Source organism: Erpetoichthys calabaricus, chromosome 5 (assembly GCF_900747795.2).
Source record: "Erpetoichthys calabaricus chromosome 5, fErpCal1.3, whole genome shotgun sequence".
NCBI classification, from domain to species: domain Eukaryota; kingdom Metazoa; phylum Chordata; class Cladistia; order Polypteriformes; family Polypteridae; genus Erpetoichthys; species Erpetoichthys calabaricus.
The window spans coordinates 6,356,617-6,377,567 of NC_041398.2; the positions used below are offsets into that span (position 1 = coordinate 6,356,617).

Below are 20,951 nucleotides of genomic sequence, written 5' to 3' on the forward strand. Positions count from 1 at the left end.
ATACATATATATACATATCTACATATACACATATCTACATATACATATATATACATATACACATCCACATATACATATATATATACATATACAAATTTACATATCTACATATATATATATATATATATATACATATAAATATAGACATACATATATACATACATACATACATTCACATATATATATATATTATATATATATATATATATATATATATATATATATATATATATATATATATATATATATATATATATATATATATATATATATATATATATATGTACAGTGATCCCTCGCTATATCGCGCTTCGCCTTTCGCGGCTTTACTCTATCGCGGATTTTATATGTAAGCATATTTAAATATATATCGCGGATTTTTTGCTGGTTCGCGGATTTCTGCGGACAATGGGTCTTTTAATTTCTAGTACATGCTTCCTCAGTTGGTTTGCCCAGTTGATTTCATATAAGGGATGCTATTGGCAGATGGCTGAGAAGCTACCCAACTTTCTTTTCTGTCTCTCTCTCTCTTGCGCTGACTTTCTATGATCCTGACGTATGGGGTGTGAGCAGGGGGGCTGTTCGCACAACTAGACAATACGGACGCTGTCTTAAAATGCTGAAAGATTATCTTCACATTGCTATCTTCTGTGCAGCTTCTTCCTGAAGTGACATGCTGCACGGTGCTTCGCATACTTAAAAGCTCGAAGGGCACGTATTGATTTTTGACTGTTTGTTTTTTTCTGTCTCTCTCTCTCTCTCTCTCTCTCTCTCTCTCTCTCTCTCTCTCTCTCTCTCTCTCCCTGCTCCTGACGGAGGGGGTGTGAGCTGCTGCCTTCAACAGCTTTGTACCTGCAGTGCTTCGCATACTTAAAAGCAAACAGCCCTATTGATTTGTTTGCTTTCCTCTGTCTTTCTGACAGACTCTGCTCCTGACTCACACTCCTTTGAAGAGGAAGATATGTTTACATTCTTTTAATTGTGAGACGGAACTGTGATCTCTGTCTTGTCATGGAGCACAGTTTAAACTTTTGAAAAAGAGACAAATGTTTGTTTGCAGTGTTTGAATAACGTTCCTGTCTCTCTACAACCTCCTGTGTTTCTGCGCAAATCTGTGACCCAAGCATGACAATATAAAAATAACCATATAAACATATGGTTTCTACTTCGCGGATTTTCTTATTTCGCGGGTGGCTCTGGAACGCAACCCCCGCGATGGAGGAGGGATTACTGTATACTGTATATATACATATCTACTTATTGGCTCCTGTATTTAGGATATAGCGGGTTGAATAATGGATGGATGGACATTTGTATGCATAGCCCTATTTGCCCGTTTTCGTTTTTTTTATTTCTTCAGTAATATTTCAGCAAACCTGGAGCTTGTCATTTCAAATCCTGGTACTGACACCACTGTGTGACCCTGAGGAAGTCACTTCACCTGCCTGTGCTGCAAAAAACAAAAGTAATGTAACAAATTGTACCTCAGATGTAGCTAGTTGCTGGAATAAAGGCATAAGTCAAATAGATAAATATGTATTATACACATAGGAACTATTCATTTATTTTCAGCTAAGTCATCTGCATCAAACCTTTATAAATGAGGGTTTCTCATTTTTCGATAGTGCAAACTGTTTCTTCTTCATTGAGGTTTTCTCTTGGAGAGCTTTTTTCATTTCATTGAAAATTAAAGCAGCAGCTGCCAAAATATGTAGCTTTCGTATTAATTTTTCAACATTGTGTAAAATAAATTTATAAAGTAACATAAAAGGTTTAAATACTGGTTATCCTTTTACACTAAAATATTACTAAAGAGATTCAAAAAAAGTAAAATACATATGTTCTTTTTCTTTAAGGAGATTAAATATTACTGAAGAAAGAAAAAAAAAACTAAAACAGCCAAATGGGGCTATGCATACAAACTTAAAAGGTTTAAATAAATCCATCCATCCATCCTCTTCCGCTTACCCGAGGTCGGGTCGCGGGAGCAGCAGCTTGAGCAGAGATGCCCAGACTTCCCTCTCCCCGGCCACTTCTTCTAGCTCTTCCGGGAGAATCCCAAGGCGTTCCCAGGCCAGCCGGTAGACATAGTCCCTCCAGCGTGTCCTGGGTCTTCCCCGGGGCCTCCTCCCGGTTAGACGTGCCCGGAACACCTCACCAGGGAGGCGTCCAGGAGGAATCGTGATCAGATGCCCGAGCCACCTCATCTGACTCCTCTCGATGCGGAGGAGCAGCGGCTCTACTCTGAGCTCCTCCTGGATGACTGAGCTTCTCACCCTATCTTTAAGGGAAAGCCCAGACACCCTGCGGAGAAAACTCATTTCAGCCGCTTGTATTCGCGATCTCGTTCTTTCGGTCACTACCCATAGTTCATGACCATAGGTGAGGGTAGGAACATAGATCGACTGGTAAATTGAGAGCTTCGCCTTGCGGCTCAGCTCCTTTTTCACCACGACAGACCAATGCAGAGCCTGCATTACTGCGGACGCCGCACCGATCCGCCTGTCGATCTCACGCTCCATTCTTCCCTCACTCGTGAACAAGACCCCGAGATACTTGAACTCCACCACTTGAGGCAGGATCTCGCTACCAACCCTGAGAGGGCACTCCACCCTTTTCCGGCTGAGGACCATGGTCTCGGATTTGGAGGTGCTGATTCTCATCCCAGCCGCTTCACACTCGGCTGCAAACCGATCCAGAGAGAGCTGAAGATCACGGCCTGATGAAGCAAACAGGACAACATCATCTGCAAAAAGCAGTGACCCAATCCTGAGCCCACCAAACCGGACCCCCTCAATGCCCTGGCTGCGCCTAGAAATTCTGTCCATAAAAGTTATGAACAGAATCGGTGACAAAGGGCAGCCCTGGCGGAGTCCAACTCTCACTGGAAACGGGTTCGACTTACTGCCGGCAATGCGGACCAAGCTCTGGCACCGATCGTACAGGGACCGAACAGCCCTTATCAAGGGGGCCGGTACCCCATACTCTCGGAGCACCCCCCACAGGATTCCCCGAGGGACACGGTCGAATGCCTTTTCCAAGTCCACAAAACACATGTAGACTGGTTGGGCAAACTCCCATGCACCCTCCAGGACCCTGCTAAGGGTATAGAGCTGGTCCACTGTTCAGCGACCAGGACGAAAGCCCACTGTTCCTCCTGAATCCGAGGCTCGACTATCCGATGGACCCTCCTCTCCAGGACCCCTGAATAGACTTTTCCAGGGAGGCTGAGGAGTGTGATCCCTCTGTAGTTGGAACACACCCTCCGATCCCCTTTCTTAAAGAGGGGGACCACCACCCCGGTCTGCCAATCCAGAGGCACTGTCCCTGATGTCCATGCGATGTTGCAGAGGCGTGTCAACCAGGACAGTCCTACAACATCCAGAGCCTTGAGGAACTCTGGCCGTATCTCATCCACCCCCGGGGCCCTGCCACCAAGGAGTTTTTTAACCACCTCGGTGACCTCAGTCCCAGAGATGGGGGAGCCCACCTCTGAGTCCCCAGGCTCTGCTTCCTCATTGGAAGGCATGTTAATGGGATTGAGTAGGTCTTCGAAGTACTTCCCCCACCGACCCACAACGTCCTGAGTCGAGGTCAGCAGCGCACCATCCCCACCATATACAGTGTTGACACTGCACTGCTTCCCCTTCCTGAGACGCCGGATGGTGGACCAGAATCTCCTCGAAGCCGTCCGAAAGTCATTCTCCATGGCCTCCCCAAACTCCTCCCACACCCGAGTTTTTGCCTCAGCAACCACCAAAGCTGCATTCTGCTTGGCCTGCCGGTACCTATCAGCTGCCTCCAGAGTCCCACAGGACAAAAGGGTCCTGTAGGACTCCTTCTTCAGCTTGACGGCATCCTTCACTGCCGGTGTCCACCAACGGGTTCGGGGATTGCCACCACGACAGGCACCGACCACCTTACGGCCACAGATCTGGTCAGCTGCCTCAACAATAGAGGCACGGAACATGGCCCATTCGGACTCAATGTCCCCCACCTACCTCGGGATGTGGTCGAAGTTCTGCCGGAGGTGGGAGTTGAAGCTACTTCTGACAGGGGGCTCTGCCAGACGTTCCCAGCAGACCCTCACAACACGTTTGGGCCTACCACGCCTGACCGGCATCCTCCCCCACCATCGAAGCCAACTCACCACCAGGTGGTGATCAGTTGACAGCTCCGCCCCTCTCTTCACCTGAGTGTCCAAGACATGTGGACGCAAGTCCAACGACACGACCACAAAGTCAATCATCGAACTGAGGCCTAGGGTGTCCTGGTGCCAAGTGCACATATGAACACCCCTATGCTTGAACATGGTGTTCGTTATGGACAATCTGTGACGAGCACAGAAGTCCAATAACAAAACACCGCTTGGGTTCAGATCGGGGGGGCCATTCCTCCCAATCACGCCCTTCCAGGTCTCACTGTCATTGCCCACGTGAGCATTGAAGTCTCCCAGCAGAACGAGGGAGTCCCCAGAAGGTATGCCCTCTAGCACCCCCTCCAGGGACTCCAAAAAGGGTGGGTACTCCGAACTGCTGTTCGGCACATACGCACAAACAACAGTTAGGACCCGTCCCCCACCCGAAGGCGAAGGGAGGCTACCCTCTCGTCCACCGGGGTCAACCCCAATGTACAGGCTCCAAGTCGGGGGGCAATAAGTATACCCACACCCGCTCGGCGCCTCTCACCGGGGGCAACTCCAGAGTGGTACAGAGTCCAGCCCCTCTCAAGGAGATTGGTTCCAGAGTCCAAGCTATGTGTCGAGGTGAGTCCAACTATATCTAGCCGGAACCTCTCAACTTCGCGCACTAGCTCAGGCTCCTTCCCCTTCAGAGAGGTGACATTCCACGTCCCAAGAGCCAGCTTCTGTAGCCGAGGATCGGACCGCCAAGGTCCCCGTCTTCGGCCACCACCCAACTCACACTGCACCCGACCTCCTTGGCCCCTCCCATAGGTGGTTTGCCCATGGGAAGGGGGACCCACGTTACCTCTTCGGGCTGTGCCCGGCCGAGCCCCATGGGTGCAGGCCCGGCCACCAAGTGCTCGCCATCGAGCCCCACCTCCAGGCCTGGCTCCAGAGTGGGGCCCCGGTGACCTGCGTCCGGGCAAGGGAAAACGCCGTCCAAAATTGTTTTCCATCATAGGAGGTTTGTTTAACCGCTCTTTGTCTCATCCCTCACCTAGAACCAGTTTGCCTTGGGTGGCCCTACCAGGGGCATAAAGCCCCGGACAACAGAGCTCCTAGGATCATTGGGACACGCAAACCCCTCCACCACGATAAGGTGGCGGTTAAAGGAGGGGGGTTTAAATAAAACAGAAATATATACCTTTATTTTTACTTCCTTAACTTGTGGAGGGTGTATCTTGTAGCAAAGCCCTAACTTTTTTCGTGAAAGCCCGTTTCAGTCAATAAGTCTTAAAAAGAGGTGTAAAGATATTGACAATAAGCTACGCAAACCCACCAAGACATGCAATCGTTTAAATCAAGGCGCGAGTCGAAAAACACCATCCCATAATATTAGTTAACGATTAACACATTTCTATATGTATTGTAAGCATACAATACAACTGATAATATGTTGCGCTTATTTATCTGGTGTACCGACATTTTTGCGCGTTTAACAGCTGAAATCTAACGTGGTTTGTGCCCTTCAGAATGAAAAGAGTTTGCATTTACCTTTTTAAATAAAGGCGAGCTTTTAAGCCTGAGAAATCACCCCGTAAATGCACACGTTTAATTGCACATGTGTTAATATGTATGCTTACACAGTATTAAAAGACACAACAATTACACAGTATTAAAAGACACTCAACAACGTCATTTACCTTCGTTCCCGCGTTTGACTCGTGCTGTAAATCTCTTCCTCGTTTTCAGTTCACGTGATTACGTTGGAGGCGTAATACGTGGTGACGCGATACGTGACTCCACCTCCTCCATTAGAGTATATGGACAAAAAACAGGTTCCAGTTATGACCATTGCACATAGAATTTCGAAATGAAACCTGCCTAACTTTTGTAAGTAAGCTGTAAGGAATGATCCTGCCAAATTTCAGCCTTCTACCTACACGGGAAGTTGGAGAATTAGTGATGAGTGAGTCAGTCAGTCAGTGAGTCAGTCAGTCAGTGAGGGCTTTGCCATTTATTAGTATAGATATATGGTTTTGGCAGCCAAGCGCTTTTTTTCTAACCTAGAAGACCTCTCTTGACATCCGTTCAATTGCCTCGTTGATTGCATGTCTTCCAAGGTAGTTTCAATACCCATTTCCTGCACCGAGTCTTCTCCCCTTTTATGAGTGACTGTGTTAGTCGCCGTACTTCGTACAGGTCTTTGAACGCACTGAATACTTGTAACTGGTGTTGCCCGTCAGCTACTTTCGATAGGGAATGGAAGCAATTGTTGAGTAACAAAAATTATTTGTAAGTGATTTCGCATTGAATAGTAAAAACTTGATCACTTGGGTCAACACCTAAAGAAATACACACAGCAAATGCAATTGAGAATACACCAGAATCTGTTTGATTTAATTGTTGCTGTGTGTCTTCATAAACTAGGGGAGGTTTGTAAGGAAACAAAGCATGAAGGAAATGAAGCTGCTCTTCGGTGAGGATGAATTTTTTATCAGCGTTTAAACTGTCATAGACATGAATTACAGCACCATCATAATAGGTACACACCCAGTGAGTCATTCGTTCAGTAGCTGCAGAAGGTAATATTTGAATATGTTTGGCATTTTGTGGAATGGGAATTATAGGTATGTCAGGAGTCCACATTAGCAAAACCTCTTGAGGTTGAATTTGCTCATGTGATCTGTTGATAAATAATCATTATTTACCAACTCATTCATTGCAATATCTGACCGTGGTAAGATCACTCCTTCCATAACACTAAACACAAACACTAAGTAGACACTAACACTAAAAAACGGCAACACCGCAAGGGAAGAACACTAAATGAGATATAATAAAGAAGTTTAGTAGACTTTTACTTTAACTGCTTTATTATAGCAGGTGAGAGGACGCTGGCGCATGCTTGTTGTTGCCGGTCCTCCCTGTTAACAACACTTTTCGCAAAATTCACCTTAATTCTGCACTTTCTTACGCTTGTTTTATTTCCTTTATTGTACATATAGTTCGTGGATACAGCTGACTCGAATTGCATGGATTTGGCTTAATATTTACAGATTTTATGGACTCCACTTTACTGGGAACAGCTGAGTCTGTGGATCACGGGACGAGACCTACGAACATTTCTTTGTACCTGGCTATCTAGCACCTCGGGATGATCTGTCTCCGTGATTATATTCGCTATGCTGATCTGCTCACGTTTCATCTTATAGTACCCTATGTCCGGGAAGTGATCTGATGTTCATACTATCCTCGTTTATGGCTTATGGCTCCGGGGCGATCACGCCTGAAATTACCAAGTGTTACTGTTTATAGCTGTGTATTGGAACATCCAAATCCTGCTTCCTCCTCCTGCTGCTTGCTATCGCCGCTCACCTACGCTACCACACCCGCCTGTCCTACCGGCTGCGTTGTGCTGTGCTGCTTCTACACTGCTATCAGCTAAGTATCACTCACTATTTTAGCGCTTTGAGTACTGAGAAAAGCGCTATATAAATGTAATGAATTATTATTATTTATTATTAAACACTAAAGTACAAAAACAAAGTAGAAAGTAACACTAAACCGCAACACTGGCAGGAACACCGGCACTCCGCGTCTACTAAACACTACGAAACACTAAAGGAAAAAATACTATTCAGTAAGTACCGTGTCTACTAAACAGTAAATCAGTAAAGGAGAAAGGACTAACTGCGTCACCTGAAGTGAATGAAATGAGGTGAATGGGAGGGGAGATGATCACGTGACTCCCCCACCTGCCTTAACTCTCCATCCCTCCACAATCATAGTCTCTCGGATCCCAACTCTCCTTTCGCACACCGCATCTACTAAACACTTAGAAACACTAAAGGAAAAAAATACTATTAAATAAGCACCGCATCTACTAAACAGTAAAGGAGTGTGGAATAAGCGACCCGGACACAGACAGGCAGACACGTTACACGTCATCACCACACGTTTATTTACAATTAAACTATTTACAAGACAATAAGTGCACCACCACACAAACGCCAACAAGCTCTCAAAGTCCAGGCTTCCTTCAGCCTCCTCTCTCTTCACACTCTATTCATACAGGGCCTCTCTTCGCCCACCTCCTTCTCCGACCTCGTCCAACTCTTCACCCGACTCCAGCCTTGATTGTCGGGAGGCAGACCTTTAAATAGGCAGCTGATTGCCGACCACACCCAGCCACCGGCCCTTCGTGAGATGTGTGCACCCAGCAACACGTTCTCTCATATAGTAGGAATCAGTTTTCTTCCTCTGACTCCTCCTCTTACTGTGGGACGTCATAACGGTTCGGATCTGCCTATAGGAAAAGGACAGACCCTGCCCCGCTGGCGTCCGCAGCGTTACGGGGGCGGTCCTACTCACTGTCCCTGCTGTGCTCCTCCGGTCAGAAGTTCCAGCGCGGCGCTATTCCTCTCTCGCCAGTGGCGCTTGCTTTGGCACAGCAGCCGTCCCTTCTGATCCGTGTGTCTCAGACCGGAGGGCACCTCGCTCGGCTGGCAGCGATAGCACAATCCGCAGCTCTTCTTGTAGCTCCTGCAAAATCTCTGCCAAGGAGAGAGAAACATCTGACGGCGAGCTTACCTGACGCACAGCGCCAGTCATCGTCTGTTTCCTTTGGGCCTCTTCCTCCGGCCCAATCGGGTTTGTGGCTAGCACGAGATGGACATTCCCTGGTCCCGCCTTCATCCAATCACTGGCGGGGACACAGGACACGCTATCCAACCCAGTGCCTGTCACAAGGAGGGACTTCCGGTTGGTGACCATCTCGTCTTCCGTGCACACACGGAGACGAAGCTCCGGGCAGCTCCGCGGCTGCTGCGGCTGTCTGAGTTGTAGCCTCTCCGTCCCGGCAGCTCCTCTTGCTGCCGCTGCATCTTCGAGCTGCCCCTGAAACACACAGTCCTTTGGTGGACCGGTAACGGTTCGGGTTAAACAATCTTCATGCGGGGTTGGGTGCACGCCGCCCCTGCGGCACGTGTGTGAGGTTACCTGCTGTGCCGGGCCGTCCACTAACAATTTTTTAAATGCTAGTCCCTGCCTAGCACCAGGCAGAGCATCCTGCCGACTACGCCACTGTGGAATAAGCGACCCGGACACAGACAGGCAGACATTTTACAAGCCATCACCACACGTTTATTTAAAATTAAACTATTTACAAGTCAATAAGTGCACCACCACACAAACCCCAACAGTCTCCCAAAGTCCAGGCTTCCTTCAGCCTCCTCTCTCTTCACACTCTATTCATACAGGGCCTCTCTTCACCCATCCTCCTTCTCCGACCTCATCCAACTCCTCACCCGACTCCAGCCTTGATTGTCGGGAGGCAGACCTTTAAATAGGCAGCTGATTGCCGACCACACCCAGCCACCTGTGACAGGAGAAAGGACTAAACACTATGGAAAAAGAACAGCAAGACTGCGTCAGCTGCGGAGCTCAGCTCGGAAAGAAATGAAGTGAAAGAAATGAGGTGAATGGGAGGGGAGATGATCACGTGACTCCAACACCCGCCTTAATTCTCCGTCCCTCCACAAACACACAAACACAGCCACACGGATCCCAACTCTCCTTTATAGATATAGACTATGAAATTATTAAAATCATGAAAACTCCGTACAAGCTAATATGTGAATAAGTGAATACGCCTTTTAAATATAAATGTATGCAATTACAGACTGAGTGTCACACTGCACCACTGCAAGTATTCTTATGGACAATTAACCATAACGACTAGTAAAGAACTTCCAGATTCAATTTAAAGATTAGTGACAGGGCCAGAGCGACCTACAGCGCCGCAAACTGACATGTCGATCGGGCTGAACAAGTACGAAGAAATACCGCAAAGTGTACAATTATGATTAAGTATTAAATAAAGTTCTGAATAATATAAACTGCCACATACTTGCGGGTTAATCCACCCTTGGATGCCAAATACGTTTTTGCTGAACTTTTTAAGTAAACCTCACACTTCACAAAGAAAAAGTGAAATTTTAATGGAACACAGATTTTTTTCATGCGAAGAGCACCAAAAATACTGTAACACTCATTATTTCACACCCTGCCAATGAACTGTAAACACTATTTTAAAAACTACTGCAACAATCAATTATTACATGTACTGTACAAGGTGTAACTGACGCCATTGATGACATTCAGTAAATCACCGAGCCAACTGCGCTTGAACGGGCTGAACACAAACACACAGAGGTCAGCGCTGATGCTGGCAGGCCAGTCTAGTGCAGCGGCTCAATCAGGGACAGTGAGGCTGCAGTGCTGCAGGGGGCGCCAGTGGACACCAGCTGACTGCTCAATGAATACAGTATACGGCACGGACTGATCATCTCAAGCGTGCTGGCAAATGGCACTGGGGAGGGACTATAGCCAGCGGTTTAAGGGTTAATAAGTGCCATGAGCAAGGGAAAGGCACTATATAAATAAAATTTATTATTATTATTATTATTATTATTATTATTATTATTATTATTATTGTATTTATCCTCAAGCTCTTAAGGAGGTTAGCAAGTACAGATATAAACTCCAGATGCATATTTTTAGGATGTAAATGTGCACTTCGGAAATTCCAAAGGACTGGAAAATGTCAAATCTTATCCTGTTATATAAAAAGGGTGACCAGAGAGATCCAAGAGCCTAATGCACATCACAGGAAAATGAATGGACACAAATATTAAGGATAAGAATGAGCAACACATGGCAAGTGCAGGAGTTTCACTGAACAGACAGCATGGGGTCAGAAGAGGAGGTCGTGTTTTACTAACAAGCTGTAATTCTATGAGGAAGCAATAAGAAGATGTGACCAGAGTGGACCAGATGAGATTATTTATCTACACTTTCAGAGGGCATTTGATAAGGTGCCATATGAGAGGGTGGGCATCAAACTAAAAGAAGTGACAATTCAGGGTGATGTGTGTAGGTGGGTGCAGAATTGGCTCAGACACAGGAAGAAGAGGGTGATGGTGTGAGGAGCCTCATCAGAATTGGCCAATGTTAAGAGTGGTGACCAGCAGGGGGTAGTGTTACAGCCGCTCCTATTTTTAATATATATAAATGATTTAGATAGGAATATAAGGAACAAGCTGGTTAAGTTTGCAGATGATACCAAGATAGGTGGACTGGCATATAGTTGAGAATTCATTGAATCATCACAGAGGGGCTTGGAGAGCACACATGGTGGGCTGATTTGTGGCAGATGAAATTTAATGTCTGTGACTTTTCAACAGAATGTTTCTGGCACACGATAAATTCTCGGTCATCTGATGTAAGAATTTGAGGTTTGTTCTGAACACACAACCTGTGAAAGGTGAACACCTGACTGTTAAGGCTTGTGGTTTATTTGTATTTTCTTTTCCATCTCTCAGCACCATCTGACGTGAACATGAGATCCTGTGACTGCTGAAACATGGCGGAGGTCTTACACTGTGCCATTTATGGGGTCTCTCACTACGATATATGTATGTCACATTCATCAATTAGCCCGTCTGCACTGAGCTAAGTAAATAAATGACATTAAATCTCGTCTGTCCTTCAGTAATTTGAGCAGGGTGGTCTGTGCCATAGAGGCTGTAAACCACGTCAGACATCGGGCCCCACTGTTGTCTTTGGCTGCTGAGACAGTTTTGAGATTTTCTGAGGTCAGCAGCAGCAGGTTCAGTGATAGGCTACTTAACATCAGGCCACACTTACAAATCCAGGAGTGTCTCTTGTGTTTATCACCTGATGGTGTATGAAATGTATGGTGTTATGTTCATTGTCTGTTGTTTGTAGTCTTCTTCTTGTCATTTGTTTTATAAGATTATATTATGTTAATGTGACTCACAGTAATCAACCACACAAAAAGGAATCCCATATCTCATTTCCACTTCAGCTCTGTCATCCTGAACATCCCATCAGGAGAGCCGTGAAGTTGGATGACCCAACATGCAGTCATCACTTGAAGATACTGAAGCATCTGAAGGGCTAACAGGCACTCAACATTCATAAGTAAGGACAACATGAATGCACTTGCACTGAATTCTAAAGAAGCTTCTAGAAGTTCCTTGGATGGTGATTTCAGTGTCATTTAACATTAAGTTGTCCTCTTCACACTTTATTACTACAAGTAGATTGAGATTTTACCTGTTAAATAAGATAAAGTAACGAGTGAGCAGTGGGGTGTCAGACATATCAGCAGGTTTGGAATTTCACTCCCAATAGCACAGTAAGCATTCAGGAGTAGCAGCAGTTCACACCATGCACTCCATCTCCATGAAGGACCCCTGGATCCAGGCCCACCAGTTGTCTACTACAGTACAGGCCAGTGACCTCCTCCTCCTCCTCCAGGCTTGACCAGCTGGGGGTCTCCTGTAGACGTGGCCTTCAAGGAGGACTGACCTGTCCAAGGCACCGTCCAAAAGTCCAACATCAAACAGGACTTGATGTGCTGGCCTCATTTTAAATTAGAATCACTTAGATGGTCGCCCTTTTTTTTACATTTACATTATTTAAGTTTGATTGTTCAGATGAATATCAGGTTATCTAAGCAGTGCAGTTCTGTAACACCCACTGGCCCCTAAGCTCCTGTGATGCTCAACCGCCTGCTGGGTGTCTCTCCATGAAGTTATTCAACTTGACTTTTCCTGTCTGTGTTCCCCTCTTTTCTGCTTACACCGTTTGGACTTCTTCCTATTCATGAACACTCGTGCTGCCCACCTCTTACTAGAGCCGACGGTACTGACGCTAAGACCTTCTTACACTCTAATTCTGTCTTACTGAGATGACTCACTGACTGAATATTATCTGCCACTAGTTCTTTACTCATTCAGGAGCAGACGTTGTGTTTTAGTGAACTCTCACAGCGCAGTGACACACAACACTTCACTCGTCATCAACTTCAACATGAAGTCAGCCTGTCAGTCTCCGTCTCCTCTCTCTTTGTGATTCTCCTCTCTCGTTTATTTATATATATTATTAAAGAGAGCAGCGGCCCCAGTGCGGACCCTGAGGGACACCACTTTTTATGTCACAAACTCGGAAAAGGTGCCCTGCACATTAACCCTTTGTCAGCAGAATTTAAACCAATTGGGCCCACTGCTCCCCGTCACACTTGTACCCAAACAGTCCAGAGACTGATCTTAACTTTAATGTCTTTTAGATGAAAGCGTCTACTAAGAGAGAAAAAGTAAATGTAGAAAAACAAAAATATATCTGGCATTATAACATCAAACACAGCTTACTGAACATTTAAATAATTATATTAAAAATTAAAGAAAGAATTAAAATATACTTCCAACAAACCTAAAAAAGAGCAGGAGACCAAAAGGACCACAAAACATCAAACTGTAAAGCCGAGCCCACCAGACAGGACAGAGCCCAGTGTTGGAGCGGCTCTTTCATCTGCACCTTCTCTTAAATACCCCAGGGGGCGGAGCTCCAGCTGCAGTGTCAATTGGCCCCGCCCCCTGGGCTACACATGAAACGCACACACGAAAAAACAATTAAACTAACCAAATACATAAACATAAGAAACAAAAAAAATGTATCAACACTCCAAACATACAACAATGAAATCAATACTATTTACAAAAGAATTCATAAAAAAAACAAAAATTTTAAAGAAAAAGCAAACTCATTTAAGGCAGAAATGAAACCCAAAATGAAACATCACAGCTGACTTCAGTCCTCAATGCTCTTCACCTTCTTGTGGTGTCCATGAGTGTCAAATTCACCATTTAATGTCCATCTTTATTAGTAACTGAACATCTGAGTAGTGTGGGGGGGGTCAGGCTGGAGTGGGCATACGAGGGCACAGCAGACACACAGGGGCACACAGGGCACATGGGACACTTGACAGAGCACAGACACTCAGATGTGGAATGGAGAGCACTGCTCAGGTCTAAATGATCGATTTCACTGCTAGACTTACAAATCAAATATTCAATCCAAATCAACATCTTATTTGTTACTCACCCCATTGTCATATTCTGACTTTTCCAGCGCTATTAAGAAATGGATCATCAATATGGAGTGTTATATCTTCAGATCAGACAACACAGGAGATGTGACCAGAGGTGGTGACAAGTCAGAAGGTCACAGAGGAGCAGATTTGACAAATGTCAGTCATCCTTATTGTATATTCAACAAACACCATTGGGAGTTTATTACACAAAATGTAAAGAATTATTAGATTTGTGTTTTATTAATACATTAAAATTATTAAAAAGATTAACTAAAATAAATGTTCTTTTCCCATAGAGAATCTTCCATAACCTAACAAAGCTGCACTGTCCTTAAAGGTAATGACAATATTAAGAAATCTGCACTAAATATCCATTTGATCAAACCCAAATCTTTCCTCCCCCTCAGCCTTGCCATTCATTTAATATTGAGAGTGGCCACTAGAGGGGGCTCTGAAGCTCTGAAGGTCATGTGACTGTGATCGTGTCTCCCTTAATTCATTTAAATCTTAATTAGTTTTAGATATAATATTTAAAGTTCTTTACTACACTGCACTTCAGTCCCACCCCTCAGTCCTCCTGTTAAAGTCTCCATTCGTCTGACTCTCTGATTGTTTCTCATTCTCTCCTTTCGTGTTTCACTGCTCAGGATTTCACTGAATGCTTTCTGCTTTTATCTTTTAGATTTCCTTTTTGTATAAATTGCTGTGTAATATTTAGAGTGGCCACAAGAGGCAGTAGTTTGGCGACTGACCAATCAGTGACTCCTTCTGTCCATTTGTTGTCTTTCTTATCCGCTTTTCAATTTCAGGTTTGTGGACAAGGTGGGCCAACTCTGGACGGGGTGCCAGTCCACTGCAAAGCCACACATGTGTACCCATGTCAAATGTGTGCCAGCAGACCAGGAATTCATTTTTAAGGATGTTGGATCTTTCAGGGTACCAAGAGTGACAAATCTGGGGACTAGGAGGAGGTGCAGTTTAAAGTTTAATGTGACATCAACTAAAACACCAAACTCTGTCAGTATGGCCGACATCTGACTGACCGTTGAGTCCTCGTCTTCAGACATTCACAGTGAATTCATTCTGAAGTGAAGGACCCTTTGAGTGACCAATGGAGGGTCACAACATGTTTGGTGAGTGGACAACACTCCAGTCCCATCTGTCACTCTCTGCTCCTACATACAGTATAGTCACTATTCAAGAGCTCTCCATACTGAGTCTGTATAGCGCCTTTCAGTTGTGCTGATCCAGCAGGACCACATGCCTGTCCTACTTAACAGGTGACATTCAGTGACACTTCAGTAGTTATAGGGGTGTCAGCCTGAAGGACATGTGGCTGTGAATCAACAGTGACCCCTGCTGGTCAGACTGGTATTGGTAGGTCTGAGGTGTCTCCGCCCCTCATTATGACACACACACTTGATTGGCTACTCAAACCCAATAATAATGGAGACCCTCACAGCCGCACTCGCCCCGCATTCTCATCCACAAATTCAATCACAGAGGTGCTACCCCCCCCCCACAAACCCACCCATCCTGTAAATTTAATTTCACCCCAAACTACAAACACAAAGAGGACCTGCGCTTGTGGGGACATCAAGTGACCGGTGGAGGGTACTGGTCAGTGGTCACATGGTGTCAGATGGCTGATTGTTACACTGCAGTGAAGACCAAAACAAAACCCTGGATAGAGGGGCTCAGTGAAGGAGGTGTTGAACCTGTGCAGGAGGGTCATTGTGTGTGAGATGCTATAAAATGACAGAGAGCCAGCAGGCCAGTCCAGATACACACCTATTCTGGGGCTGTAGGGGGCGCTGATTGCAGTCTGATTGTTATTGTGACACACAGAGTACTGGGAATGAGACCACACCAAATTCCAGGACTTGTCATTGATTCCAAGGATGCACTCCTCGCCATCTCCTTTCCTGCTCAGTCCTTTATATGCGACTCCAATCATCATGAAGTCTCCACTGAACTCCACCTCCCAGTAACAGTGAGTCCCAGTCAGAGCCTCTCTGCACAGAACTTGGGGCCAGTGGTCAAATCTGTCAGGATGATCAGGATATTTGGCTTTTGTCCCCTTAAATGTCACCTTCTTGTTACCTTCAGACAGATGAAGGTATCTTTGTGCCGTGTTGATGTCCAGTGTGATGGGACAGAAGTCTGAAAGGAGAGAAAAGAAAATGAGTGAGAAAATCTGGGAGTGTGTAACGGGACTGGGGGCGGAGCACAACACAGACAATTAACAAGAACCAATCAGGAGCTGCGCTGACGAGACACTAATAGTAAAGAGCTCATCTGATTGGACAGAATCTGTGGGGATTTAAAATGAAATTCTGGAATGACAACAAATCCGAATCCCTTTTATTCTCCAGTACTTCATGTGCAGGAATCTGACTTGGTAGATTTGGAGCTCCTTATAACGGAACACAACATCACAGACAAATAACAGAAAGAGCTGAAGTTAAAAAGACAAACTTCAAACCAAGTTGTAGAATAATCCAATTATAAAGGAGATGTGGCGATAGTGATGTGCCGGTGAGAGTGTGAGTGTGTATTCCCGTATCACACACACATGTCCTCACACTGTACACACACACACACACACAGTCTGACAGAACACATGAATACACACAGAAGATGGCTAAGTCACTGCTGGGAGAGGCTGTCGCTCTGGCTAAGAAACTCTGGAGGTGTCTGTTAGTTTGAGTTTGAATTGACTGAAGTGTTTGGGAGTTTGTGTGAAGAAGTGATGAGCTGCTGAGATGAGTCTGTGGTGGTCCTTATGACACGGTTAGTGACACGAGATGTCTACAGGTCTGCACAGATGAAGAGCACAGCAGACCTCACCACACGCTGTCATTCATTTATGGAGTGTGCCGATGGTGAGCCAAACCAGACACCAATGGAGAATGTGATTACACTTTCAATTATAGCTTTGTAAAACTGAATGGGGATTGGCTGTGAAATATTTAATTTCTTTATCTGGCGTAAGAAGTCCAATCGCCGCTGTGCCTTCTTAGTGATGTGGTGTTGTTCATGTCCCAGCTGAGAGTGTTTGTGATTGTTGTGCTCAGAACTTTGAAGGAGTCCACCATATTGACTGCTGAATCATTCATTTCTAGTGTCAGAGGTTGTGACTGCTGTTTGTGAAAGTCAATGGCCATTTCCACTGTCTCGGGGGTCGTGAGCAGCAGCGTGTTGAAGCCCACCAAGACACAAGACGAGACTCCTCTTTTCTAGAAGGTGTTTCATTGCTGTTAGTAATTAGACCAATAATGGTGGTGTCGTCAGTGAACGTAATGATTTAACTGAAGGATCAGTGGACCTGCAGTCATTGGGGTACAAGGAGTAAAGTAGGGGGGCCGTCCACAGCCTTGAGGTTCACCTGTGCTGATACAGAGACAGCCTGAGAGGGGGGAGTCCACACAAACATACTAATGTAGCAGCAGACTCCAGCGCCTTTGACTTGTTGTGATGATCAGCATCTCTAACTGCTCTGTAAAGCAGAAACCCCAGCAGTTCTAATGTGGAGTCAGGAACTGATGCAGTAAGCCAGGGGTCCACACAGCAATACGCTGACCAGAGAGAATAATCCTTACTGGAGCCGAGAAGAAGATGAACTTCATCTGTTCTGGGCCTCAGTGGTCTGACGTTGATAAAACTAGTAAGGGAAGGGGCACTCGACAAGCGTGTCTCCTGAACCCCACGAGAGACTCTGAGCGCTTCCCACTTCTCCTCTTCAGGTGGAAGTTACCTTGCTGGGAGTCCGAGTCTGCAGTCGGAGGTTCATAAGTGCTAAATCCGTATGAAAGTGTCTTTAATCAGTGGAGGAGAAATGAAGTCCAATCCCAATAGACAGGAGCTGATCTCGTGTGAATGTAATCCTCATATTGTTACAAAAGGCAAAGTTAACAGAGAAAAACAACACAACAGCAGCGAGAAAACAACTGTGGCTGCCCTGATCAGCGCCATCATTATGAGCACAAGGTCACCGTCGAGGTCCGAGTTCTAATGGACTGTCCACATGGGCCACTGGCTTTTTTAAATGACACTTTTATTGTCACAGTCCACCTCTTTAATTTAAAATCAATCCACTGTCACACTTCATCACAAACTGACAGCTCGATGATTTACTGGCCAGCAAACAAGACGGCCATTGAGTGCTGAGAGATGTGAAGTTCATGAAGAAAGTCATCATTGAATGAGCTGAAGCTGCTCAGGAGATAAAGGTGATGATTCATTGAGTAGAAATGAACTTTAAAATCAAAAGACGAGGGTTCAGAATAATAAGTAACGTGAAGAAGAGTTACTGAACTATGAAAACTTGATTCAGGACAGCATGATGGCCGAGGGGTTGGAGCTGCGGCCTCACAGATTGAGCTTCACGACTTTGAATTTGGCACCCAGTGGTCGTCTTTGTCAGGTCAGCATGTTCTCCTTGTGTCACTCCTGGTTTTCTTCACACAATCCACAGACGTGCATGTTGGGTGAATTGGCGACTCTGAATTGGCCTTGTGTGGTTGTCAGCACCTGACTTAACACAACGCAGCCTGAACTGGATTAAACCGGTTTGACAATGTTGTGTTATAAATCACTTCAATGTAAACCCACCACGGCCACGATGGTCTGCTGACCTGAATGAATAATATTTATATCATTATACGTCATCTGTCACGTCTGTCTCTCTACTGTTGGTGTCATCGACATGCCCCCAGTAGTTTTTGTTCCTCTTTACTTTTTAAACAAGAATCCTGATTTTCTGTCAAATAAGTGTAAACTGAGCACAGTGATTGTCATTTGCCATTCTTTATTCCATAGAGCAGACTCTTTACTTTTAATTTCAGATGTACACAATAAAATAAATGACAATGGCGTGAACACAATTATTGGGACCCTCACCTAATGTTCTCTGACCGACTAATTTCAGTTTTTAGTCTGTCTTTCAGAAGTGGGGTCTTCGACCACAGAGTCCACTTTCATTTAGTAAGTGATTGATGAAGATACTTGAAGCTGTACTACTTTGATCTTGGAGGTCAGCCTGAATCTGTCCTGATGTTTGCCTTGTTTCCTTCTCCACCACTGAAGCTGTCCTTTTGTTCAATTGGGGGTCTATTTTCCACCTGCAGCAGCATTCAGTGTGTTTGACTACAGTCCAATGGACCTTCAGGTTCTTGATGTTAGTTACTGGGGCTACAGGAACATGAAGCTCTTTAGAGATGGCCTTGTAGCCTTTACATTGACCATACTTGGCTGTGACCTTCTTCCTATCCTCCTTTTCTCTTATCCATGTCCAGTGTGATGCACACAACGACTCAGCAAAGCTTTGTGAGGGCTGAGTGACTGAAGACCCCTGTGATGCTCATAGTGGACTGATTCTTATTCAATGATGTGCTTTAACATCTAATGGCTTCCACAAATTTTTTCATGCCATCTTCTTTTGGTTTAATTTCTACAATGTGTTAAGTCATGAATAAATATAGTTTCTGCTCTATGGAGAAAAGAATAGCAGATGCGGAATACTTTTGTCAGCTTTAACTTATTTCACATAAATATTGATGTTGTGTTTTTATGTGAAACAAACTAAGCTGTTTTCATTGAATGCCATGTGCTGTATAAATGGATTATTATTATCAATATTATTAGGGAATGACTGAAGTAGAAAAACGCCAGAAAGGAGACACTGGAATACAGAAAGAGAAAACAGCAGGAAGGGCAAAGAAAAAAATAAGATAATAGATAAAAGACAAAGAACACTGTAGGTAAGACTATTGTTAGAGGTGGATACGGCGTAGTCAGCAGGATTTTATTTTTATTTCCCATGAGTTCACTTGACACTTAAGACACTCAAGTCTAACAGACTGCTTTGGTGCTTCCTTGTCCTGAATATTAATATCCCATAATGCACCAGTCACAGGACCCCGTCACATTCAGCTCATCAGTCACACCACACTCACATAATGCTTTCTGCAATCAGCATTATCTATCTATCTATCTATCTATCTATCTATCTATCTATCTATCTATCTATCTATCTATCTATCTATCTATCTATCTATCTATCTATCTATCTATCTATCTATCTATCTATCTATCTATCTATATATCGTGCCTTTCCCATCTGTCATTGTCTCTCTCTTTCTTTCATTAGTGTGTTTCCTCTCATCTCTTATTATTATTTGACTGTCATTCTTATCCAAGGTGACTCCCATCATCTGAGATTCCATTGTTTCCTTTTCTTTTCTTTGTCCAATTGTATCCCAGGCAGGTGAAGTGACTTGCTCAGGTCACACAGTGGTGTCAGTAGTGGGATTTGAACCCACAACCTCATTGTTTGAAGTCCAACGTCTTCACCACCACACCACACTTTGTTCCTCCTTTATCTATTATATAGCGCCTTTCATGTATTTCTATCTATTTTAATGCCTTTCACGTCTGTCTACTGTATTTAACTTTAACTCCTTTTCCTATTTGTCATTTTCTAACCCAGTGTTATAATGTCTTTCCTATTATTTATTATTTTAGTGCTCTTCTCATCTTTTTCTTAAATAGTGCCTTTCATATTTATGTGTCATATTCTGTCTTTCTAATTGCTCTCTCCATCTATCATATAATTTCTTTCCCATCTCTTACAGTAAATAGTGACTTTAATATCTCTATATTATATAGCGCCTTTCACATCTGTCTCTCTACTGTTTGTATCACTGACCTGCCACCGGTAGTTTTGGTCCCCTTCCACTTTTTAAACACAAATCCCACTTTTCAGTGAAATAAGTGTAAACTGACCCCAGTGACTGTCACCCGCCATTCTTATTCCACACAGCAGACTCTTTCTTTGTATTTCGGACTTCACAGATTATTTGAAAC

General features: G+C 44.6%; 5 protein-coding genes across 18 annotated transcripts in view; 3 read left to right on the top strand and 2 right to left on the bottom strand.

Annotated features, from left to right (window-relative positions):
* LOC114652512 (tripartite motif-containing protein 16-like) overlaps positions 1 to 20,951 on the top strand; it is a 979,029-nt gene that overhangs the window by 845,522 nt on the left and 112,556 nt on the right. The gene's annotated exons all lie outside the window — the stretch shown is intronic.
* Positions 1 to 20,951, bottom strand: part of LOC114641503 (tripartite motif-containing protein 16-like) — a 1,283,323-nt gene that overhangs the window by 688,892 nt on the left and 573,480 nt on the right. The gene's annotated exons all lie outside the window — the stretch shown is intronic.
* LOC114652539 (tripartite motif-containing protein 16-like) overlaps positions 1 to 20,951 on the bottom strand; it is an 837,738-nt gene that overhangs the window by 363,029 nt on the left and 453,758 nt on the right. Inside the window, exon 7 of one of the 4 annotated variants that reach the window (XM_051927875.1) lies at positions 15,664 to 16,065. The exons of 1 other annotated variant lie outside the window; for it this stretch is intronic. In XM_051927875.1, coding sequence (XP_051783835.1) covers positions 15,706 to 16,065 — 360 coding nt within the window. In that variant the 3' untranslated portion in view covers positions 15,664 to 15,705. Of the gene's footprint in view, positions 1 to 15,446; positions 16,066 to 20,951 lie in introns of those variants that run through there. 2 more of the 4 variants (XM_051927877.1, XM_028802932.2) reach the window with 2 other exon arrangements.
* Positions 1 to 20,951, top strand: part of LOC114652524 (tripartite motif-containing protein 16-like) — a 538,688-nt gene that overhangs the window by 229,092 nt on the left and 288,645 nt on the right. The gene's annotated exons all lie outside the window — the stretch shown is intronic.
* LOC114652414 (tripartite motif-containing protein 16-like) overlaps positions 1 to 20,951 on the top strand; it is a 1,097,043-nt gene that overhangs the window by 105,452 nt on the left and 970,640 nt on the right. The window lies entirely within an intron of this gene.